This window comes from Aplosporella prunicola (genome assembly GCF_010093885.1).
Source record: "Aplosporella prunicola CBS 121167 unplaced genomic scaffold K452scaffold_1, whole genome shotgun sequence".
NCBI lineage: Eukaryota > Fungi > Ascomycota > Dothideomycetes > Botryosphaeriales > Aplosporellaceae > Aplosporella > Aplosporella prunicola.
The window spans coordinates 1,475,733-1,496,402 of record NW_022983529.1 but is presented as its reverse complement, the minus strand read 5'-3'; the positions used below and the strand labels follow the sequence as shown (position 1 = coordinate 1,496,402).

The window sequence follows — 20,670 nt, the reverse complement described above, 5'->3', positions numbered from 1 at the left end:
TCGCGATTCGTCTGCTGGGTAGCCTGGTGCTTTGTCCGTAAGATTTCGTGGCCAGACTAGTCCCGAACGGGTAATCCTGAAAGCCATTTCACTTCACTCCCCTCGCTTCCCCCACAAAAGTTTTCCCGCACCACAACACTCTCCAACCTACGACAGCTACGCGTCAGCAGCAACAAAGCCTTTCGACAATCAGCACTTCTTTACTAGACGTTGCTGCTGCTGCAGCCCACTGCTGCTGCTGCAGCCCACTGCTGCTGCTGCCCGCCGCCGCTTTCGTCGCTATCGCTCAAAGCTCCAGCCATGATCGCTACGATTTCACAATGCCGCCTTCGTTAGAATCCTTACCGGAGGAGGTCATCTGTAACATCGGAGCCCGACTCGATGTTTCAGACCTCCTTTCACTTCGGCTCACCTCGCACACTATGGGCAACAAGTCAGAGTTCGCATTGAAGACACATCACAACATTACTCACAGATGGCACCTCTTTAACTTTGAAGAGCTCTTGAGGCTCCAAAAGTTGTCCGAGCACCCACTGTTCTCACAGCGCATTACACATCTACGATTCGATGCTTCCGATTACGTCTATGATGGCGACGATATTCGCGATATGGAGAATTGCATGCTCATGGCGAAAGACGAGGCTCTCTACAAGCAGACCAGCATGCATACAGATCTGTTGACCTCAATACTAAGCAACTTGAGAAGTCTCAAATCCATTGGCTTATCTGATGACGAAGATTCAGATTATGGGACACGGCACAGGAGAATGAGGCCCGTCTGGAGTTCCTGGCGGTTATGCGCATTACTCACCGCGTTGAAAGCATCTGACTCCAAGCTTGATACACTAGGTCTATATGATGGATTGAGATTTACGGCTTGGAATCCTGAAGGTACTGAAGAGCCCTCTAAATGGTATCTTCAGGGCCTCGAAAACGTACGGTCCCTCTCATTAACGGCCCATTACGAGCCAAGCGGTAAGCACATCAGCTGTAGTGTATGAAATAGAGATCATTCCACTTACACTCAGGAAGGTCTTGACGGCAGCGATCGTGGCGCCACCCAGGAACATGTTGCCTTCAACCATTTCTCGGATATCCTTTCGGCTGCCAAGAACATTAATGAACTCCTATTGTCCTACAAGTGCTTCTCTCCCCACATTTCCGAGCGTTTCGACAAGAACTTAGACACTATGGAACATCTTTCAGGGCTCTCTTCGCTCTGCTTAGTAGGTTTGGAGGGTCGACATGATGACTTTAAAATAACGGAACAAACTCTATGTTCCATCTTACGCAAGCTGAAGACTAGCCTCATCTCTCTGGAGCTTACAACATGCCGCCTCAGATACCGTGGCTGGCTCAATGTTTTTGACTTGATTAAGAACCAGATGAGCTTGCAGAGACTTATATTCCGGGACAACGCCTTCAATAGCAGCACCGATCGCAGCTGGTTTGGTTTTATGGCCGTCTGCTTCGACTGGCCAGGTGCCACTTGGAGTGGAGAGGATTGCATCTGCCTTCATGAGAGCATTGATCCCGCAATGGAAGACTGGGATTGGACCATTGTGCACTGGATTCAGCCTATATCTAAAGGTGATGACATAGAGGAACTCGTGAAAGAAAAAGGTGTCGACAAGGTGTTGGACGACATGATTGCCGGGTACGTAGAAGTGCCGTGGAATCCTCATCAAGAATACATACCGCAGAAGTGGCGCACAGTAGCTAGCTACAAGACTAGATTGGGCGGTGGATTCGATAGGTCCTAAATGACATTCGAAAAGAACATGGGAGTTTCTCATAAAGATGCGGAGTATGAACGTGCAATAGTGCAAGAGTACCCTATGAAAGTACGAAAGAAACTGTACAATAGTGCTAGAGCACTTCCAATGCGAGGAGGTTCTCCGCGTTTTCGAATCTAAAAAGAGGCAAGGCGCTAGTGTATCCGAAAGGGATACGCCAGTGTAAAGTTTTGAGGACGGGGTCAACTCATATTCATGTGGTTGCAGTGCCACGCATGAGAGGCAAAATATTTAGAAGAGATGGGCATATTGTTCGTGGCCCATATGGGAGCAACTGCTTGATGGCCTGCCACTTTTGAGGGCGAAACTCCACTCTGATGATCTCTTATGCTAATCCTCTACTTCTGTAAAGCCGGCAATCATATCGTCAAGTACTTTCTTTATCCCCCTTTCTTTCACGGCCGATGGATAACTCCAGCCAATACTGGTGTCGTCATCGTAGTATGTGACATACACCCATCCGTCATCTCCAGCAAGCAAACTCTTACTGAAGTAGACATATGGCTCTGACCAGACAAACTTAACTCTCGTGTATCCAGGGTTTCCGTTTCTACTGAAGCCGAACCCTTGCAGATCCATGCCGTTCCTCATAAAGCGAATAACATCGATCCAACTCCCAGCTTCGATTAGGATACAATCGAAGAATCCAAGGTGCTTAAGACTTTTGAGCTTAGCGAGCACAGCGAGGATATCTACCGATCTGAACGTGAATCCCATAAGCTGAAGGGATGTGAACCTAGTGATGTTCTGGAGAGAGTTGAACATTTGGACTAATTGACGACCTAGCAGTTCATCTTCATCGTATTTTAGAACTCTTATATCCAGTTCCGTTATTTTGGATCCAGCAGTGATGAGACAAGTCATCTGTCTTATGACTTCGTAATTAGGAGAGGGGCCTGGCGGCATGTCAGTAACTGAAATGTTCACACGCTGAATTACGGATAAGTTGCTTACTCTGGGTGTTCCTGACGGAGGAACAAACCAAACAAAGATATTGCAAATCTTCCAGGCCCTCGAGATCCCAGTCCGACGTCTCTTCAATCTCTCCATCATCCTCAGTTTTCGAAAGTTGACAGTGACAATACCCATGCAATCTCATTCTCTTGAGTTGTGGGCGTAGGACCTTTACTGCAATGCAGATTGCGCGCATTGACAATGTGCTCCAAGGCTCTCCCTCGTTACCATAACAATTATCGTCAAGCTCTACTATTTTAACCCCCTTGAGGTTTCCCAAAGTAGAAAGCAATAAAGCCATGCGCGGATCCACTGTTTGAGTCGAGGTTTGGTTTCCCACGAACTCTGCTTTCTCTGCAAGTTCGCTCAAAGAGGAGGGGTGTCTGAAATAGAGTCTCGTAATGGACTGCGAAAATAGTGGGTCCAGAGACATCTCATGTAGCTTTTCGAGTCCTTCCATCGTGAGATTGACAAACCTGTCTCTACATCTGTAGTTTGATCTGAACGTAAATTCTGATTTGTAGGCCATTGTATGCGAAGTGAGACGCAGCGCGCATAGGCCGGCGAATTCGAGATGTGCAGCAATTTCGCAAATGATTTCTTCGGGTAGGGTTTCCAGCAGCGAAGGAACGTCGGCAGCATGAGCTACGGCGAGCTCTGTGTGTATCCGGAGCCGCCATGGCGGGCGACAGCCGGATAGAGTCGTAGTCGATTGTCTCTGTAGCAGTTGGTCTGTGGTTCGTGGTTGTCTTGAGTTGAGGGAGAGGTTTGGAGGGGGAAGTGGGCGAGTAGGAACTTTGTAACTAGGCTGCCTGGTTGCCAAGAATGTGGCGGTGTGAGTCGAAAGTGAAAGTTGGGGTGCGGTGGACGGACAAAGCGGGGGACACTTTTCCCACCTCCGAACTAACATGCCCACCTCATGTAACACAGCAAATTTAAAAACTTATGTTTTGCTTATGGATATGTTCAAACGTATGTCTGCAGAAGTACTCATATGCTCTGTATTTGTTGCTGCTAAAACCCTACAAGATAATCTCGTTTTATGCACGTCTTACGCCCGTGTCTTTTTGAATGCTCTTAGACCTCCGCGTCTATTTTTCTTCGTACCTACCTCGTCACTACCAGAATGAGTGCTACCAAAGCTACTTGTAGTTTTCGAAGCCGCACTTGGTTGGTCAGGTTTTAGAAGATGCTGTGAAAGGTGTGTTGCTTAAAATTTAAGACAGATCACTGGCTAGTTTACCCAATGGCCAAGGTAGAAAATGAAGACTGGTCATGTTATGAGAAGTAGCTATCCAGTTACGAAATAAGTGTTCTCCTCAGAACTTTGGTAGTTGTACATCATCCATTACAAAGAACGGTGGGATGTTCTTGTGATGAATGACGATTTTTAAGATCAAAGTCGAACCCCTTGTTGATAGATTTGGCAGCGCTGTAGAACTTGTATTTCCTTTGATGTCAATAATGTCTTGAAAAACTCAGCCGGATGAGCAACCCGGTGTGCGGGGGCAAGGGAGGACAAGCTGGCCAAGGCGTTCAAATTGGCAAGTTGTTGGGAAATAGTTCAGGAGTACGCGGAGTGGGCGAGACAAAGGGCATTCATTGCCTTGTTATCAAAGCTGTCTTGGTTTTCTTGAGAATCTGGCATGAACTGGTGCTGGTGCCTATGGCTTTGCGACAAGAGCATTGTTTCTAGGTTCCTGTAGAGTAGGCCGCGTCAGTGTACGCGTTTGCGGGTGCTCTAGTCTCGGTAAGTGTGGGTGTTCGAGCCTTTTGACAACTTGCGATAGGAGCTCTTGTTCGTATACATTTTGTACAAGGGCCACTGTTTGGGCATGGCTGTTTCCGCAGAGGCGAGTGCCAGAAGCGCGGGATAGAGGACTTCGTCGTGTCGAGATTAGATGCCTTTTGGTACTTTGCAAAGTAAGAAGGTGTAGTTTAGATTTAGAACAATTATCGACAGGTTTTTGCAGAGCTTGGGTAGTGCAGTAGTGCTACATGGGTGCTGTATGCAATGGTTGGTGCATTACACTACCCTAAGGGCCACCACGCCGTCCCTTTCGGTTAGCGCCGCCGTCTCATTCACTCATTTTTCACACAGAATGACATAAGCGCAGTATAAAAGATATGTCCGCCAGCCCCGAGTGCACCACTAACTTTCAACCCACAACACTACTTTTGACCAACAACATCTTCTGCACTGATTGCTGGCAACAACCTATCCACTCGACCATGACGGCGCCCACGCCCACCCTTGAAGGGCTGCCGGAGGAGGTGCTCTGTGAGATAGCTGAGCAAATCGAAGCGGACTACTGTTACGAAACAACGCCCTGGGTATCCCACAAGCAAGACCTTTGTTCACTTCGCCTCACTTCACGCGCTATTGCTGCGAAACTCAACTACATCTTCGCAAAACAACACTTTAGAGAAGCGCCTATCACGTTTACTCTCTTTCGACTGGAGCAGCTGGTCAGCATTCCACGGAGCACCTTTGCTCCTTCTGTGAAGACAGTTTTGCTCTCTACTGTCTTCTACAGCAATGAAGAGGTACAGCAATTACAACAAGCCTTGAACGGCGAAGGAGTCCACAAAATGCCGCACCTGCATATGCACCGTCGCCTTAAGGCCCTGCGAGAAGTGGCATCCGACATCTCACAAAAACACAACGGTGATGATCACCTCCATCTTCTAGCTTTGGCGCTCCGCAACCTCAAAAACCTAGAAGCGATTCAGTTGTACGTGAACTCCAATGTTGACCTACGTCAGCCTATGGGTGCAAATTACAAACCCAGCAAGCCTCTATCTCATTGGCAAGTACATACTCCGCTGTCGGCCATGACGGCTTCTGGTACAAGGCCTCGAAAGCTCCTGATATGGGATGGAGGTTACTCTGGCGCGGACGACACGATCGGTCCAAAGAATGACCTTCCAGCTAACCTTGAAGCTTTCCCGAGTCTTGATATGCTTGTATTGATACTCCCAACCACAGGTTAGTTTGCAGTTCTTCAAAAGATCCATTCTGGTTGTTTTTGTTGTTTTTGTAGGCATGGCTAACCATCGGACAGATTGGAATCGCAATGATTCTGGCTCTTTACGTCGTATGCGGACCATACTAGACGCAGCGCCAGCCCTTCAGAACTTAGTTGTTGCAAGCTCCAGGATGACGACATCTCTACTTCCTCGTGCTTGCACGTCATCACTGGCACCGGCCCTCACTCAACGTAGTCTTCGTGACTTAACCCTCCACTGTGCACGAGTAACAGCACAGTCTCTGTTGGAAACCCTAGACACCCAGAAGCATACTTTGCGACAAGTTCATCTGTCCTTTGTCGTGCTCGACGGAATGTGGATTAGTATCCTTGAAGCAATGCGGGACACTATGAAGTTGGAGAAACTGAGGTTTAATACCAACCGGCTTAAGAACAGACACTCCGCACGTAATTTCTATATCCCAGGCAAAGAGGAATGGAACGTCTGCATGACAGAAAGCGAGTCACCGGAAGACGAAGGGTTTGTGCTGGTGGACTACCGGCCAATTCGTGGTGGACCTGAAATCGAACAACTGGTGGAAGAAAGAGGCATGAAACAGGCACTGACTGATATGATTATCGGCAGTGTATATGGAAGTACTCGCCATCAGTGAGCGAAGCTCGAGTACTGAAAGGTCGGAAGGGATGCTTGCTTCTTGTACAAAATTAAACCCTTGAGTCCCGAGAAGATATAGTTGTGCTGATAGAACTTGTATTCTTTTTGGTGCCAACGATTGTCTTAAAACTTTGTCCGTCCAGATTAGTGACCTGGTGAGTAGGCTGGCCATGACGTTGAGTCGCGGAACCACGGCAGTGTAGATACCGTCCACGGTGGGACAATAGGCTATCCTCAGGGCTTCCACGCTGCCTCTTTCGGTTAGCGTTTCTTTCTTTCCCTTTCAAGAATGTGCAAGGGGACAGCGTGTTAAAAAGCACACAGAATGACATAAGCGACACAATGACGCGCCAGCCCAAGTAAACGTGGTAAACCTCGGTTGTACCACCTACCTTCCGACCACAACAACATTTTTGACAAACGCCGTCTTCTGCATTAGTGGATGGCAACAAGCCACACCTTCAACCATGGCGGTGCCCACTCTCGAAGGACTGCCGGAGGAGCTAATATGCGAGACTGCTGAATACCTCTGCCCGAAATCCTTCCGCTCACTTCGGCTCACTTCACGCACGATGGCTGCGAAATCCTTCCCTGCATTTGCGAAGAGTCATTTCAGAAAACTAACCGTCTTGTTTACTCTTTCGGGTCTGGAAAAACTGGCCAACATCTCACAGAGCATTTTCGCCCCCGCTGTACAAGCGATCTACCTCCGCTCAGTTTATTACGACCATGGCGAGCTACAAGACTTGAACGACACCTTGGCCGAAGAGACTTATGATGACCAGAAACACATGACGAAAATCGAAAATCGAATCAAAGTCCTGCGAGATGCGCAGTATGACTCGTTGTTTTGTCAAACTATGGATAGACATGTCGGTCTTCTGGCCTCGGCACTCTCTAAATTCGAGAACTTAGACATTGTTAGTCTCGACACAGTTTCCGAATGGGGTGATAGAGTGGGCCGTATATCCAGTTGGCGCGTCATGAAACCTCTTGCCCATTGGCAATCAGAAGCTCTACTCTCGGCAATTGCAGCTTCGGGTGCAAAACTCAGGGATCTTATCATCAAGGCCGGAAAGTCTACTGGCCCCAAAGATAACAAAACGGCAAGCAAAACCATCATCACGGACCCTCAGTCTCTTGCGAGCTTGTCCAAGCTAAGGCTAGGTTTCGATCCTATAGGTAAGTTTCTAAGTAATGATCTCGTTCGAAGATCACTACATTATTTTTAGAGGTACATACGACTAACTCTTTGGCAGAGCCAATTGGTAATTTTGGTATTGATGGTAGTGATGGTGGTGATGTTGGTTATGGTGAATATACCATTGATGATGCCAATTCTTACCGTCGTGCATGGGATATTTTACATGCTACACCAGATCCTCCAAACCCTTGCAATTGGCAGCGTGAGCGGATGGTGTAGTATTCCAGAGATCTGTACATCAGGAATCACAGCAGCTATTACTCAACAAGCTCTTCGCAACCTCGAGATCAGCAACGTAGAGATAACGTCAAAGGACCTACTGAAAGTTTTGGATAACAACAAGCATACTCTACGCGTGTTGACGCTGCAGTACATCGACCTTCGTCTTGGGGACTGGCCCAGTATCTTCGAGGTATTGCGGGACACCATGGATTTGGAGACGTTGAAATTTACGCGCAACATGAACGACCGCACCTATCTCAGGTTCTTTTTCCCAGGAAAAGAAGCATGGAACATCCACATGGGACAAATGGTGAATTCAGACTTCACCTTGGGCGACGAATAGCCCGTATGGGTGTATTACGCGCCGACTGATGGCTCCCACGGAGAAGCAAAAAAGTTGACGAAAGAGAAGGGAGCCAAAGCGGCTCTATCAGAGATGATTACTAGCTGTGTTCTCGGTGGACCATGGACCGACCCGAGAATCAGCTATTCTTAGCTTGAAAGGGATGCTTGATTTCAGGCGATAGAGCATACGTAGCATCAAAGATACCAATACCACCTTGATAGCACTAACCCTACGACCTTTGACTGTGGTGACCTCTATCCTTGCGCATCTGCGAAGATCCACCACTCTTGTGCTACCCGGCACAACAGCTTAACCCGCACTTCCTCGCATTTGCTACATCTTTTTCTGTACCAAACGGTATATGACAAACCGAATCAAAAACTAGAAGAAGAAAAGTCTCCAAAGCCACGACTCAGCTCTTCCACCTTGGTTTTCCATCTTACAACCTTACATGCACCCGCACGACCACAGCCCAGAGCATCGACGCTGGCGCTCCACGGCACACCAGCGCGCGACCATCCCTATGCTCCTACGTTCTCGAGCAGCGCGCACCCATTGACTCTTAGTACTGAGCCCCTCCGGCCAATGCAAGAGCCAGGCGTAGAAAGTCAAAGCTGTGGTGCCTTGAACGTCGGTTTCAAATACGGGTTGTATCTTCTCTGCCAATGCGACAAGTGACTACTCTTGGCATTAGAGCAGCTCAGCAAGCCCCTCCAGCAGTGGCTACAAAGCCAGAATTGTATGCGGCTTTTAATGTTACGAAGTCACGAAGTGATCCCAACGCATACTAAGAGCCAATTTCGAAACAGAACAGACTACGGCTTCGTGAGATATGCTTCTTCTTGTCAGGATACAGAAGTGGCATGGGCAGCTGCACTGTGTGTCTCGATGGCTGGCTCACGCGCTCCTCGCACGCGTTCACGGCATTGTTAGAGGACAGTGTTAGGAGAATAATGAGCAGCGTATGCTTCCATCATTTTTCGAAGCAAGGCAAGTGCCCCTTAGGCACTTTTGCCCATACCTCCACTCAAACGTGCTAAACCGACAGTCCAGGACGTCAATTGGAGACATTCTCCGCCCAACCGCCGCGTTTCTGATGACCATTATCACGGCCTCTAGCATCGAACATGGGTTGCAGATAGTTGGGCTCTAGAATCAGAATTCGGTTCGTCTTTGTTCGGGAAACTGAAGTTCTGGGCAACCCCATTGTGGTCGAAGGATGTCCGTATTTCTGTTCTGAGTGGTACTTCATAAAGCGCCAATCCCACATAGCCCAGCTGTCTTTTATAGTAACTTTCGATCCGAAACAAATTTCGGCAACTTCAGCGCCAGCAAGGCACATTCCAATCACTCCCATAAGTGTAAGCCTACCTAGTTGTGCTATAATTTGAGACTCATTAAGGAACGCACGACAGCAAAAGGCCTCACAACCACCGCACACCACACACCACGTACCAAGCTCATTCATAATCGCACACCATTTCATTTCCCACGCCACCACGTCATTGAGAGAGATTTTCCTGATCGTAATATACACGTGCGACCCCCCACGCAGCAGCAGCAGCAGCAGTAAACCATCAAGCACGCAAGCCAGGAAGCCAGTGCAAAAAAAGATCCCAACAGCAAGCAAGCCAGCTAAGCAGCCAAAAAGGAAAGAGAAGAAGAAGAAGCAGCAGCAGCAGCAGCAGCAGTAACCCCGGCAACTGACTGGTAAAAGGCAAGAAACACAAAAAAGAAAAGAAAGAGGAGAGGGCCGCCGCCGCTGACTACGACGGATTGGATCCGGGACGACTGAAGCGCGCCGAAGAAGGGCAAGAAAAAGGGGGGTTTTGTGCCGCGTCGTGTCGTCTGTCTGGCTGTTTGTTTTTTGTTTGTTTGACTGCGTCGTCGCCCTCCCTTGATGAACTAGCTTACTTTTTTGGTGTATAGAAGTGCGTGCGTGGCGCAATGGTAGATACCAGCAAGCCACCTTATGGTGGCAAGCAGGTAAGCACAAAAGCCAGCAAGCAGCTAGAGAAAAGAAGTGAGGAAAATCGCAGCTCGAACTCCCGGATCAGAGAGGAAAGGGGAAAATTGGAAATGAGAAAGTGGCAGTAGAGTGCAAGAAAAACGCCCATAAACAGGCCATCCTGCCAGCCTGCCCGCCGCGCTGCGACTGGCTGGCCAGCTGAGCTTGTGATCCCTCTCAGTGTCGGTTGTGATGGTGCCAAGAACTGGTGCGTGGTAGCAGGGAGTTTCAAGAAAGTCCGAGCACCAGCCAGAGCCAACTAGACAGCGCAAGCAGGAGGAAGAGTGAGAGGACTCCAGGCGCAACAAAAACTGATCCACTACACCGACGCCAATGCCCGCACGTTCAGAAGCGCTCAACCATTCCGCGCATACGGATGGAAACCTCTGTGTGCGCCGCGTCCGCCACCGCGGTAGTTCGCACCAGGCTTGCCCGCATTCTTAGGGCCCGTAGGCGCATTCGCCGGGGCGTTGCTGGGCTGGCCAGCGGGGCCGGCAGGCGTACCGGCTCCACCACCGCGAGCCATTCCCCCGCGGCCCATGGCGCCCCTGTTGAAGCTACCGCCGCGCGGCGCGCCGCCTCCAGCTGCGGGCATGTTGGGCGCCGGCACATCGTCGTACATGCCTTCCCAGGAGGTGGGACCGCCCTGGTTGTAGCCCGTCTGGCCGTACGCGCCCTGCTGCATGCGGCGCGCCTGCTGCTGCTCATACTTTTGCTGTTCGAACATGAGTTGCTCCTGCGCGTTGAAGCCGGGTCGGTTCGCGTTGGCCATCATGGCCGCAGGGCCAGCGGCGCCGGCGTTGCCCTGGAAGTTGCCGGGCTGCTGGAAGCCTGGGCTGCCCATGCCGCCTTGCTGGCCCTGTTGCTGTGCCATTTGCTGCATCATGGCGGGGTTCATGGCGCCTTGCATAGGAGTGCCGGGAGCGGGGCTGCCGGTCGGGGACATGGTGTTGGCGCGGTTCATCTGCATGGCCATCATCTGCTGCATCATGGCGGGGTTCATCTGTCCGCCCATCATAGGGTTGGCCATGGGAGCGGCACCGGGGTTTATGTTGGCGGACATCTGCTGCTGCATCATGGCGAAATATTGCTGCATGCGCTGCCAGTACTGAGCCATCATCGCAGGGCTCATGCCGTTTTGCATGCCACCAGCACCCTGTTGCTGGTTTTGTTGGTTGTCAAAGTTGTCACCCCGGTTGCCAAACTTGTCGTTGCGCCGGCCAAACTTGCCGCCGCGGTCGTCCTCACCATCCTTGAGGTTTCCACGGGGTTGCGCACGCTTCACTTCAATGGGCTTGCCAAGAATCTCGAGAGGGCCTTGGAGGGTGGCGTCGACTGCAGCATCGCCGTCGAACGTGACGAAACCGAAACCTCTGGGACGACCGGTGTCCTTGTCCATCATAAGAGTGGCATCGATGACACGACCAAACTGCATGAAAAACTGCTTGAAGTCTTGCTCGGTGGCTTCCTGGCTGACACCGCCGACGAAGATCTTACTCGTCCTCTCTTGCTCCTCACGGGGAATGGCGCGCTTCGGGTCAATCTGTGCTTATGTCAGAAACATGATCTCCCAGAACTGACCACCCTGCAAGCGAGATTGACTTACGATCTTACCATCAAGGTAGTGCTCCTTGACCATGACAATGTTGACGGTCTTGGGGTCCTTGAAGGTGAGGAAACCGAAACCACGCGAACGACCGGTAGCGCCATCGCGCATGACGGTGCATTCGGCAACCTCACCGAACTGCGAAAAGTACTCCTTGAGGGACTCTGGGGTGGCGTGTGATTAGCAATGTTACAGGCGTAGATCCAAGGGTGACTTACGGTCAGTAGTCTCCCAGTTCAGGCCACCGATGAACATTTTCCTGTGTGCATGTTAGCGACGTTGGCGCGTCATTTCAATTTGCGATGCCCATGATCATAAAGGATGTGAGGGGCGAGCGGCGAGCGGCGAGCGACGAGCGAGTCGGTGTCCGGGGAGGTCCAAAAGGGCTTTGTCGTGTGCCAGGGTGTGCGGCGGCGTAGTCGATCGAGTTGGTGCCAAGCGAGCAGAACGAACGAATTGGCACCCAGACGTCGTCGAACAAAGACGCCTGCGCCGCCGCCATCCACACCCAATCGTCGCAAGAGCACACTGATGTTCGGCAGGAAGCGTCTGTGTTTTGCTACGGAGTCGACTGCTAGGGATGAGGCCAGACCTCGCTAACGGTCCGCACCGCATCTAGCTAACCCTCGCTGGTCTGCTCTATGAAGATTATCTCGACATGAAGCTAATCATGAGCTGAAGCTGTGCCTGAAGATGTGCTCGAGGTGATGTCTGAAGCGTATATACCAGTCTTGGCGGCTCCCTCAATCCGCGCTGGGTGTCTTTCTTTTTTTCTTTCAATTCCCGCCACGGACGGAGTGCATCCTGCATCAAAAAGCTGCCAGCCTCCTATGCTGGCGGGCGCAGTCCTTTCGAATCTCTGCCCGATATGCTCCATCCAAGCCTGATCAATGCTTTCTTCTCGCATTCTTGAACCAACGAGTCCCAGCTGTCAACGGCGCCGCCCTAGGCGGCTCGCCGGACGGTCAAGTCGATGCAGACTCATGAACATTGAACGATGCTGATCGCAAACTCTTTCGGCAGACGAAACCCGGCCGTCATGGCATCCTCAAAAAAGGCCTGAAGAATCGCTAAATCCGTGGAAATGTGGCTGTCCGCACTCGGACACCGACGCGCTTCGCTCGCCTTACCTCTTGTCGTGAAGCACACCAAACAACACGCTACGGGAAAACTATGAAGACTAATGTATCAAATGAGACTCACCCATCCTCTTTGATGCCGATGGGCCCATAGTTGTCGTCGTTAGTTTCGGGCGCAGCATGGGCGTGGCCGGCCTCGTTCTGGACGTTGCCACTCATATGTACATCACCGTTGTGCGGAGCGGAGTGGGCTCCGCCATTCTGGGCGGCAGGCTGGTGCTGCTCGTCCCTTGCGACCGGGGCGGGGGCCGAGACGGGCTCTGTCGCAGCCGTCGGCTCGGGCTGCGCGGGGGCAGCAGGGGCAGCGGCTTGGGCGGCGGGCTTGGGGTTACTGCTGTCGTCATTCTCGTAGCTGGTAGGGAAAAAAGAAAAAAAAAAGTCAGTCGTCGTCGTCGTCGTCGGAGCGAGAGGAATCGGATTCGGGAACTCACAGGTCGGCAAAGAGATCCTCGTCGAGCTCGTCGTGGTCGGCCATGGCTGCAGGAGAAGGAGTGTTTCAAGCGAGTCGGGGCTTCGTGGGGTGAGAGGGCGTAGCAGCGTGCGACAGGGCGATGGAAGATGGGGTGATGGTGGTGGTGGAAGAGCGAACGAACGAGAACGAGGAGTGTGCGATGGTTCACTGACGAAGAGGAGGGCGCAGGCTTGGCAAGGCAAAAGGCCGCGCACGGCCCTGGCTGGGTGGCCCGCTGCATGCATGGATGGGGAGAGCTCTGGTCTCAGCATTCGTCACTCGGCTTCGCATCTCGCATCGCCTCTCTGCCCTCCCGCATCGCCGCAATGGCCCAGAAAAAACCCCAGCCCCAGCCGCAGCAGCAGCAGCAGGTAGCCTCGCTCTCTCGTCCTCGTCGCACGTTGAGCCCGCTGACGCAAGCCGCATAAGGAAATGGTTCAGGTCGGTCCGTAGCATTCGTTCATTTCCGCAGCAGCCAACGGAGATCATCTGGCTAACTCTCGCCCTGGAACCTACTTCAGACCGTTCTGGGTATCCCGCCTCCTCCTCTCTCAATCTATCTTAATCTATGTCGCTAATCATGCCGCGCAGGTCGGCCTCTCCATTCTGGCGGTCCGGCTCTGGCGCTGCCAAAGGCTACGACTCCAAGAAGGTGGTTGGCGCGTCATACTCGCACACGGACGTCTTGAAGTTCGATGCCCTGTGAGCAACCCTTCATCGCCACCCTGCTCCTCATCTCTGCTCACCATGCACGCCAGCTCCCTGTCGAATTCCGCCCGCCCGCGCACTCCTCCGCACAAAAAGTCGAGTCCCGTCGACACCTCGCCTCCTGGTCGAGGCGGGGGAAGCGTCAGCTCGCCCAACAGCCGCAGACCCTTCTCATACTTCTCGAGTTCCAGCAAACAAAGCGCCGACGACGACGACGATGATGATGACGACCAAGCCTTGACCTTTGAGGATGACGAAGAAGACGAATTTGGATTGCCCAGCATTGCCAGCATGCGACGCAAAGGCAAGCGGAAACCGCTGAACAAAGGCAAGGACCCTGGAGGCACCCCCGGCAGCCTCAGCCATCTGCACGATGCTGGCGGCGTCAGCTCGTCACAACCATGGCGCATCGACAGCGGCGACATTGGCGACGAGCGCAGCGGGAGCACCATTCCTCTCTACCCCACCGCGAAGCCGACTGTTGGGAAGATACTCCGGCCACAGTACAAAGAGATCTTGCGGGACCCTGCCAATGCATTGCATCTCATTGTCTACCCCACGGTTCCGCCAGACGCATCGCAAAAGGAGATTGAGGCGCATTCGGCGCGAATAAGCCGCATCAACAAGTTCAAACGCATCCTCCAGACGAGTACCATCTCGCTCACCGAGCTGCGTAACAGCGCCTGGTCGGGCCTTCCCCAAGAGGTACGCGCAATGTCCTGGCAGATCCTCCTGGGTTATCTCCCCACCAGTAGCGAGCGACGCGTCGCGACGCTAGAGCGAAAACGGCGAGAATACTTGGAGGGGGTGCGACAAGCGTTCGAGCGCTCCAACGTCGGCAACGAGATGGGCGTGCCGCCCGCGCAGGCTACGAGCAGGAATCGTGGACGCGGCCTGGACGAGGCGATTTGGCATCAGATCAGCATTGACGTGCCGCGCACGAATCCGCACCTGGAGCTGTACAGTTACGAAGCCACGCAGCGGTCATTGGAACGTATACTATATGTATGGGCTATACGACATCCGGCAAGCGGCTACGTGCAAGGAATCAACGATCTAGTCACGCCATTTTGGCAGGTTTTCCTTGGAATGTACATCACGGATCCGGACATTGAATCGGGGATGGATCCTGGCCAGCTCCCCAAGCCGGTCTTGGACGCGGTCGAGGCGGATTCTTTCTGGTGTCTGACGAAGCTGCTGGATGGCATCCAAGACAATTATATTTTTGCGCAGCCGGGAATTCAGAGACAGGTGGCGAGCTTGCGGGATTTGACCACGCGGATCGACAAGGGATTGGCACAGCATTTGGCTAGGGAGGGCGTCGAGTTCATCCAGTTCAGCTTCCGGTGGATGAACTGCTTGCTGATGCGGGAGATCAGCGTGAAGAACACGATCCGGATGTGGGACACGTACCTGGTATGTACGCGAGCGCGGGGGTGGGCTGCGCCGCCACCGCCGCGTGGCACGCAAGCCCTTAGAGGCACAAACTAGCAGCAAGCTAACAAACGGTGCGCACAGGCCGAAGAGCGCGGGTTTTCCGACTTCCATCTTTACGTATGCGCGGCGTTTCTGGTCAAGTGGTCGGAGCAGCTGGTCAAGATGGACTTTCAGGAGATTATGATGTTTCTGCAGTCGCTGCCGACGCGCAACTGGACGGAAAAGGACATTGAGCTCCTGCTCAGCGAGGCGTTTATCTGGCAAAGCCTGTTCCGCGGCAGCAGCGCGCACCTCAAGGGGCAGGGCGCGCGGGTGGCTAACGGCGTGCTAGGCGTGTGAGGGTGAGGGTGAGAGGGGCGGCGCGGGCCGCCGTTGATAAAGAAAGAAATGGATGGATGGCTGGTTGGATGGATAGGAGGCGTCTTGGGTAATAATAGTAATCGCGAGCGGTTGAATGCAGTCTTGGGTCGATGCGCGCCCGCTTTTTTTCACCTTCAGGCATCTCGTTTTTGGGTTTCTCTATTGTTGAGTTTTGGTTGCGGGGTTGGCATTGGGACTGGGGTTGCTGTTTTGTCTTTTGCATCAAGGAAGGGAAGGAAAAAGAGGACATGTGTGTTGGTCCAGGTCCTATTGTCTGGTGCCGACAAAGGTGGGCCTGGCATATGATGTGTATCTGTTTATGCATCTATCTAGCTTTGCTTTTTCTCGTCTCCCTCTCACGTCGTATTCGACCTAACGCTCAGATCCTTAGCCAGCGCACGCACATCCACCCCATCCTCGTCCTCCCCCTCCCCCGCACCGCCCACCTCCACGAGCCCCTCCTGCGGCGGCACAAACTGGCGCAGCACGACGCCGCCCTCGCGAAAGACGGCGGCGGCCGCCTCGTCCATGCTGTACGCGTGGCGGTAGACGACCTCGGCAATGCCGACCTGCGTGATCTTGATGCTGCAGGTCAGGCACGGGCACGTGTCGCAGTAGAGGATGCAGCCGGCGCGGATGCGCTCGCGCCCGGCTTCGAGGAGCGCGTTTTCCTCGGCGTGGATGCAGAGGCAGGTGTGGAGTTGGGAGCCGCCGGGGTGGGCGGCGTTGCAGCGGGGACCTGTGTGTGGGCGGGGGTGTTAGTCGTGCGCGTGCGTTTAAGAAGTGGATTGAATTGAAGATGGGGTTGGAAGGGAGACTCACACCCGCCCTCGTTGCAGTTGCGCATGTTGCGCGGCGTGCCGTTGTACCCCGTGCTGACGACGCGGCGCTCGCGCACCAGCACGCACCCGACGCGGCGCTTCATGCAGTTGCTGCGCTGGGCAGCCAGGCCCGCCAACAACATGAAATAGGTGTCCCAGCCGGGGCGCAGGCGCTCATGGCTCGGCAGGTCCAGCGCGGCCAAGCTGGCCCGCAGCGCCGGCAGCGAGGAGCCCGCGTTCAGGACGCGCAGCTGGGCGCGGTGGAGCAGGGCGGCGGGGTGGGCGGGGCCGCGGTAGGCGTGGGCGTCGCTGGCGAGCACGAAGGCCTCGAGCGTGGGCGCGGGGAGAGAGGCTGCGAGGCAGCGCGCGCGGTGCCGTGTCCAGCGCGCGGAGATGGGCGCGTCGATGCCGATGAGAAGGAAGAAGGGGCGGCGTTGGAGCGCGTCGAGGGCGGGGAGCGTGGGGATCGTGGTCGTTACGAAGGGGGTGCGCCAGTGCTGCGTTACGTGCTCTAGGAGGGCGTCGATGGTGGGGAAGGTCTGCACTGGGTGTGTGGACGTGGTGGGGTTTGTTGGTGGTGGTGAGGAGGCTTCTTCTTCTTCTGCTGCTGTTGCATTTTCTGGACTGCTGACGTGGAGGCGTTGGAAGCCGTGTTCTTCGATGAGGTAGTTTGCGACGGTGGTTTTGCCGGCGCAGATGCCTAGTTGGTGAGGGTTGTTATGGGGGTTTGTTTACAGGGGGACGTGGTGGAGTGTTTTCTTTTTTCTTAACTGGGTTGGAGAAAGACAGATAGGTAGATAGGTGGTGATGACGATGATGATGATGAATATGGAAAGATGGACTTACCGCCGCACAGGCCGATCAACATGTTGCTGCTATATATATATATAATTAATTATATATGTAGATAGATTTTAGATTTGATATATACGGCTATCCTTTTTTATCTCACCCGGCTCATCGTCGGGTGGCTGCGGCCCCCACACAAAGCGAGGGGCAACTGTGGCACACGCGCATTACATCAGTCGGCGCGTCGGCCGTCGGGCTGAGCCGCACCGGGCATCTGACCCTCGCAGCTCTCGCACCACATGCTCTCTCTGTCTGCGAGTCGCGCGCCCTCTCTTTCCTCGCTCGCTTCCTCTCTCTCTCCCCTTCCACCTTCTCCCACCATGGCCGCCCTCCAGTTCGCGCCGTGGTCCTCGGACATCGAGCTGCCCTTCTTCGCCAGCCTCGCCAACATCAAGCTTAACCATGACAAGCTCGACGACTCGGCCCGCAAGATCCTGGGCTTGTACGAAGTCCGCCCGACGGACGCGCCTGAGCGCTCCAGTCGCATGCAGATTCTCGCCTCTGCCCTCCACTGCGATGAGTTAGTCTTCTGCCGTCCGCCCGACGCGCAACCCGAGGAGAGGTCGGGAGATAGTTGACAAGGTCGTTCAAAGCAGGGCCCCGGCCGGCTACTATCGCGCCGACGGCATCATCAAGAACGTAAACACCATCGAGGAGTACCGCAACTTTGACCGTTCCGCCGCCATCGAGCGCGCCGGCCGCATCGTGAGCCCGCAAACCCCCGCCGTTGACGTCGTCGTCGTCCGAGTCCGCTAATCTCCCGCGCAGGTCTGGGACGCCATCTGCGACGGCACCATCTACTCCTGCCCCTCGTTGCTCTCCTCCTTCACCGTCATCTCCTACGCCGACCTGAAGAACTACAAGTTCACCTACCACTTCGGCTTCCCCGCCATCCACTCGGACCCCACCTGGAAGCGCGTCGGCGATTCCTTCAAGCTCAGCGACAAGGAGACGACGGGCCTGGTCGACTCGGTACAGACGTGGAAGTACAGCGTGGACTCGCGCCAGCATGGCTTCTTCCTTGCCAAGCGTGTGCGCAAGCAGCATCTGTCCACCGAGGAGGGAGAGGACGAGCGGCCCAAGTCTCCCCAGACCCCCGGTGCCATGGACGAGTACGGCTACGCGTGGGCTGTCGGCGCGCTCGGTGCGTACGAACAGGGCTTCTTCAACGACACCGACTTGCAGGACCGCTTCGTGGGCTTCGCCGACCCGTCGACGTACCAGTCGAATCCCGGCTGGATGCTGCGCAACCTGCTCGTACTGATCCGCCAGCGCTGGAGGTTGAACGACGTCCAGATTCTTTGCTACCGTGACACCCACCGCGGCCGCGACCGCGCCCAGAGCATTATCCTAAACCTTCAGTGCCCGCAGCCGGCTACCGTCGAGATCGACACTTCGCTGAGCGCCGCCGGCACTTCTCCCCGCCCGCGCACCCCCAAGATGCCCAAGGTCACCGGGTGGGAGCGCAACGAGGCCGGTAAGCTGACCAGCCGCCTGATCGACCTCTCGGCCTACATGGACCCTTCGCGCATGGCGGACTATGCAGTCGACTTAAACCTGAAGCTCATGAAGTGGCGCATTGCGCCATCGCTGGACCTCGAAGTCATCAAGAACACCAAGTGTCTGCTGCTGGGCGCCGGGACGCTCGGGTCCTACGTCTCGCGCAACCTGATGGGCTGGGGCGTGCGCAAGATCACGTTTGTCGACAACGGGCGCGTCAAGTACTCGAACCCGGTGCGGCAGCCGCTGTTTGACCACAAGGACTGCCTCGAGGGCGGCGCGCAAAAGGCGTACCGCGCGGCCGAGGTGCTGCAGGAAATCTACCCGGGCATGGACGCGACCGGCTTCGTCATGTCGGTGCCCATGGCCGGCAGCCCTGTGCTGGAGGAAGAGAAGACGCGCCAGGACTTTGAAGTACTGAAGAAGCTGATTGACGACCACGACGCGATTTTCCTGCTGATGGACACGCGCGAGAGCAGGTGGCTGCCGACGGTCATGGGCAAGGCCGCGGGCAAGATTGTCCTGAACGCGGCGCTGGGCTTCGACTCGCTGGTCGTGATGCGGCATGGGCTGAAGCCCGGCGGGCCCGGCGAGGAGGAAATGGGCTGCTACTTCTGCAACGACGTGGTTGCGCCAGCCGACGTAAGTCGCCGTTCCCGTCTTCCCCATGCATAACCAGCCAGATTGACTAACAGAACCCTCCCTTCCCGCAGTCCCTCAAAGACATCACCCTCGACCAGCAGTGCACGGTGACGCGCCCCGCCGTGGCGCCCATCGCGTCGGGCCTCCTCGTCGAGCTCCTGGTCAGCTGCCTGCAGCACCCGCTGCGCGCGCACGCGCCGGCCCCGAGCCCCAGCACCGCGACAGCGGACCCGAGCAACCCGGGCCCGGGGAGCCTGCGCAGCAAAGGCGCGACGGAGGCGAGCATAGCGGCGTCGGCGACGCCCGTGCCCGTGGCCTCGACCAACGCGCCCTCGCCGTTCAAGCACCCGCTCGGCCTCATCCCGCACCAGCTGCGCATGTTCATGTCGACGTTCAGCCTGCTGTCGATCCGGGGCCAGCCGTACGACTGCTGCAGCGCTTGCAGCGACCGCATTGTGGACAGGTACAAGAGTGAGGGGTGGGCGTTTGTGAAGCGCGCGCTTGGTGAACGGGGGTTCGTCGAGGAGGTGAGTGGGTTGGCGGAGGTGCAGAGGCGGGCGGAGGAGGTGGCAGGCGCGGTTGAGTGGGATGACGAGGACGATGAGTTGGGTGGTGGTGGGGGAACGGATGATTTGGAGGGCGAGCCGGAGCTGTTGTGATGGGGGGTGGTGTGGTGGTGTGGTAATGGGGATTGGGCGTTTTTGTTGTTTGTTGTTTCGTCTTTTCGTTTTCTTGATTTGGGCGAAGATATGGATGGGTGGATGGGTGGGTGGGTAGGTAGGTGGGCGCTTGAGGTGTATGATTGATTGAGTGAGTGATTGAGTGATTGATTGATTCCCTGATGGATAGATGGACGAATGGATGGATTGAACTGAACTGAATTGAATCTAACAAGACAGATGATGGAATCATGTCAATCGATGATGGATTTTTTTTTTTTTTTTTTTTTTTTTTTTTTATGCATTTGTCGTTTTTTGTTAAT

General features: G+C 54.4%; 9 protein-coding genes across 9 annotated transcripts; 5 read left to right on the top strand and 4 right to left on the bottom strand.

Annotated features, from left to right (window-relative positions):
- Window positions 1-320: 320 nt before the first annotated feature.
- K452DRAFT_304380 (uncharacterized protein) lies at window positions 321-1,763 on the top strand (the record flags this gene model as incomplete). The annotated part of the gene is made up of 2 exons (XM_033542815.1): window positions 321-975; window positions 1,033-1,763. The coding sequence occupies 2 exons, from the start codon at window positions 321-323 to the stop codon at window positions 1,761-1,763; spliced, it is 1,386 nt and encodes a 461-aa protein (XP_033403280.1).
- A 363-nt stretch (window positions 1,764-2,126) lies between these two features.
- Window positions 2,127-3,660, bottom strand: K452DRAFT_304379 (uncharacterized protein; the record flags this gene model as incomplete). Its single annotated transcript, XM_033542814.1, has 2 exons — window positions 2,127-2,692; window positions 2,751-3,660. 2 exons carry the CDS (start codon window positions 3,658-3,660, stop codon window positions 2,127-2,129), a joined length of 1,476 nt encoding a protein of 491 aa, XP_033403279.1.
- Window positions 3,661-4,982: 1,322 nt separating this feature from the next.
- Window positions 4,983-5,866, top strand: K452DRAFT_293964 (uncharacterized protein; the record flags this gene model as incomplete). Its single annotated transcript, XM_033541643.1, has 2 exons — window positions 4,983-5,717; window positions 5,816-5,866. 2 exons carry the CDS (start codon window positions 4,983-4,985, stop codon window positions 5,864-5,866), a joined length of 786 nt encoding a protein of 261 aa, XP_033403278.1.
- Window positions 5,867-6,862: 996 nt separating this feature from the next.
- Window positions 6,863-8,164, top strand: K452DRAFT_314690 (uncharacterized protein; the record flags this gene model as incomplete). Its single annotated transcript, XM_033543781.1, has 3 exons — window positions 6,863-7,577; window positions 7,655-7,698; window positions 7,775-8,164. 3 exons carry the CDS (start codon window positions 6,863-6,865, stop codon window positions 8,162-8,164), a joined length of 1,149 nt encoding a protein of 382 aa, XP_033403277.1.
- A 2,366-nt stretch (window positions 8,165-10,530) lies between these two features.
- K452DRAFT_217572 (uncharacterized protein) lies at window positions 10,531-12,036 on the bottom strand (the record flags this gene model as incomplete). Its single annotated transcript, XM_033536301.1, has 3 exons — window positions 10,531-11,718; window positions 11,782-11,945; window positions 12,000-12,036. The coding sequence occupies 3 exons, from the start codon at window positions 12,034-12,036 to the stop codon at window positions 10,531-10,533; spliced, it is 1,389 nt and encodes a 462-aa protein (XP_033403276.1).
- Window positions 12,037-12,658: 622 nt separating this feature from the next.
- On the bottom strand, window positions 12,659-13,487 carry K452DRAFT_282572 (uncharacterized protein). The gene is made up of 2 exons (XM_033539606.1): window positions 13,352-13,487; window positions 12,659-13,272 (listed from the first exon to the last, which is right to left on the bottom strand). Exons 1-2 carry the CDS (start codon window positions 13,393-13,395, stop codon window positions 12,981-12,983), a joined length of 336 nt encoding a protein of 111 aa, XP_033403275.1. The 5' UTR covers window positions 13,396-13,487; the 3' UTR covers window positions 12,659-12,980.
- Window positions 13,488-13,951: 464 nt separating this feature from the next.
- K452DRAFT_314688 (uncharacterized protein) lies at window positions 13,952-16,320 on the top strand (the record flags this gene model as incomplete). Its single annotated transcript, XM_033543780.1, has 3 exons — window positions 13,952-14,073; window positions 14,130-15,495; window positions 15,598-16,320. 3 exons carry the CDS (start codon window positions 13,952-13,954, stop codon window positions 15,853-15,855), a joined length of 1,746 nt encoding a protein of 581 aa, XP_033403274.1. The 3' UTR covers window positions 15,856-16,320.
- Window positions 15,779-17,567, bottom strand: K452DRAFT_9064 (uncharacterized protein; the record flags this gene model as incomplete). Its single annotated transcript, XM_033547301.1, has 3 exons — window positions 15,779-16,615; window positions 16,699-17,397; window positions 17,544-17,567. Coding segments are annotated over 3 exons (1,106 nt in total), but the record flags the coding sequence as incomplete, so codon positions are not given.
- A 180-nt stretch (window positions 17,568-17,747) lies between these two features.
- On the top strand, window positions 17,748-20,646 carry K452DRAFT_282570 (uncharacterized protein). Its single transcript, XM_033539605.1, has 4 exons — window positions 17,748-18,066; window positions 18,143-18,251; window positions 18,315-19,688; window positions 19,760-20,646. Exons 1-4 carry the CDS (start codon window positions 17,867-17,869, stop codon window positions 20,345-20,347), a joined length of 2,271 nt encoding a protein of 756 aa, XP_033403272.1. The 5' UTR covers window positions 17,748-17,866; the 3' UTR covers window positions 20,348-20,646.
- The last annotated feature ends 24 nt before the right edge of the window (window positions 20,647-20,670 follow it).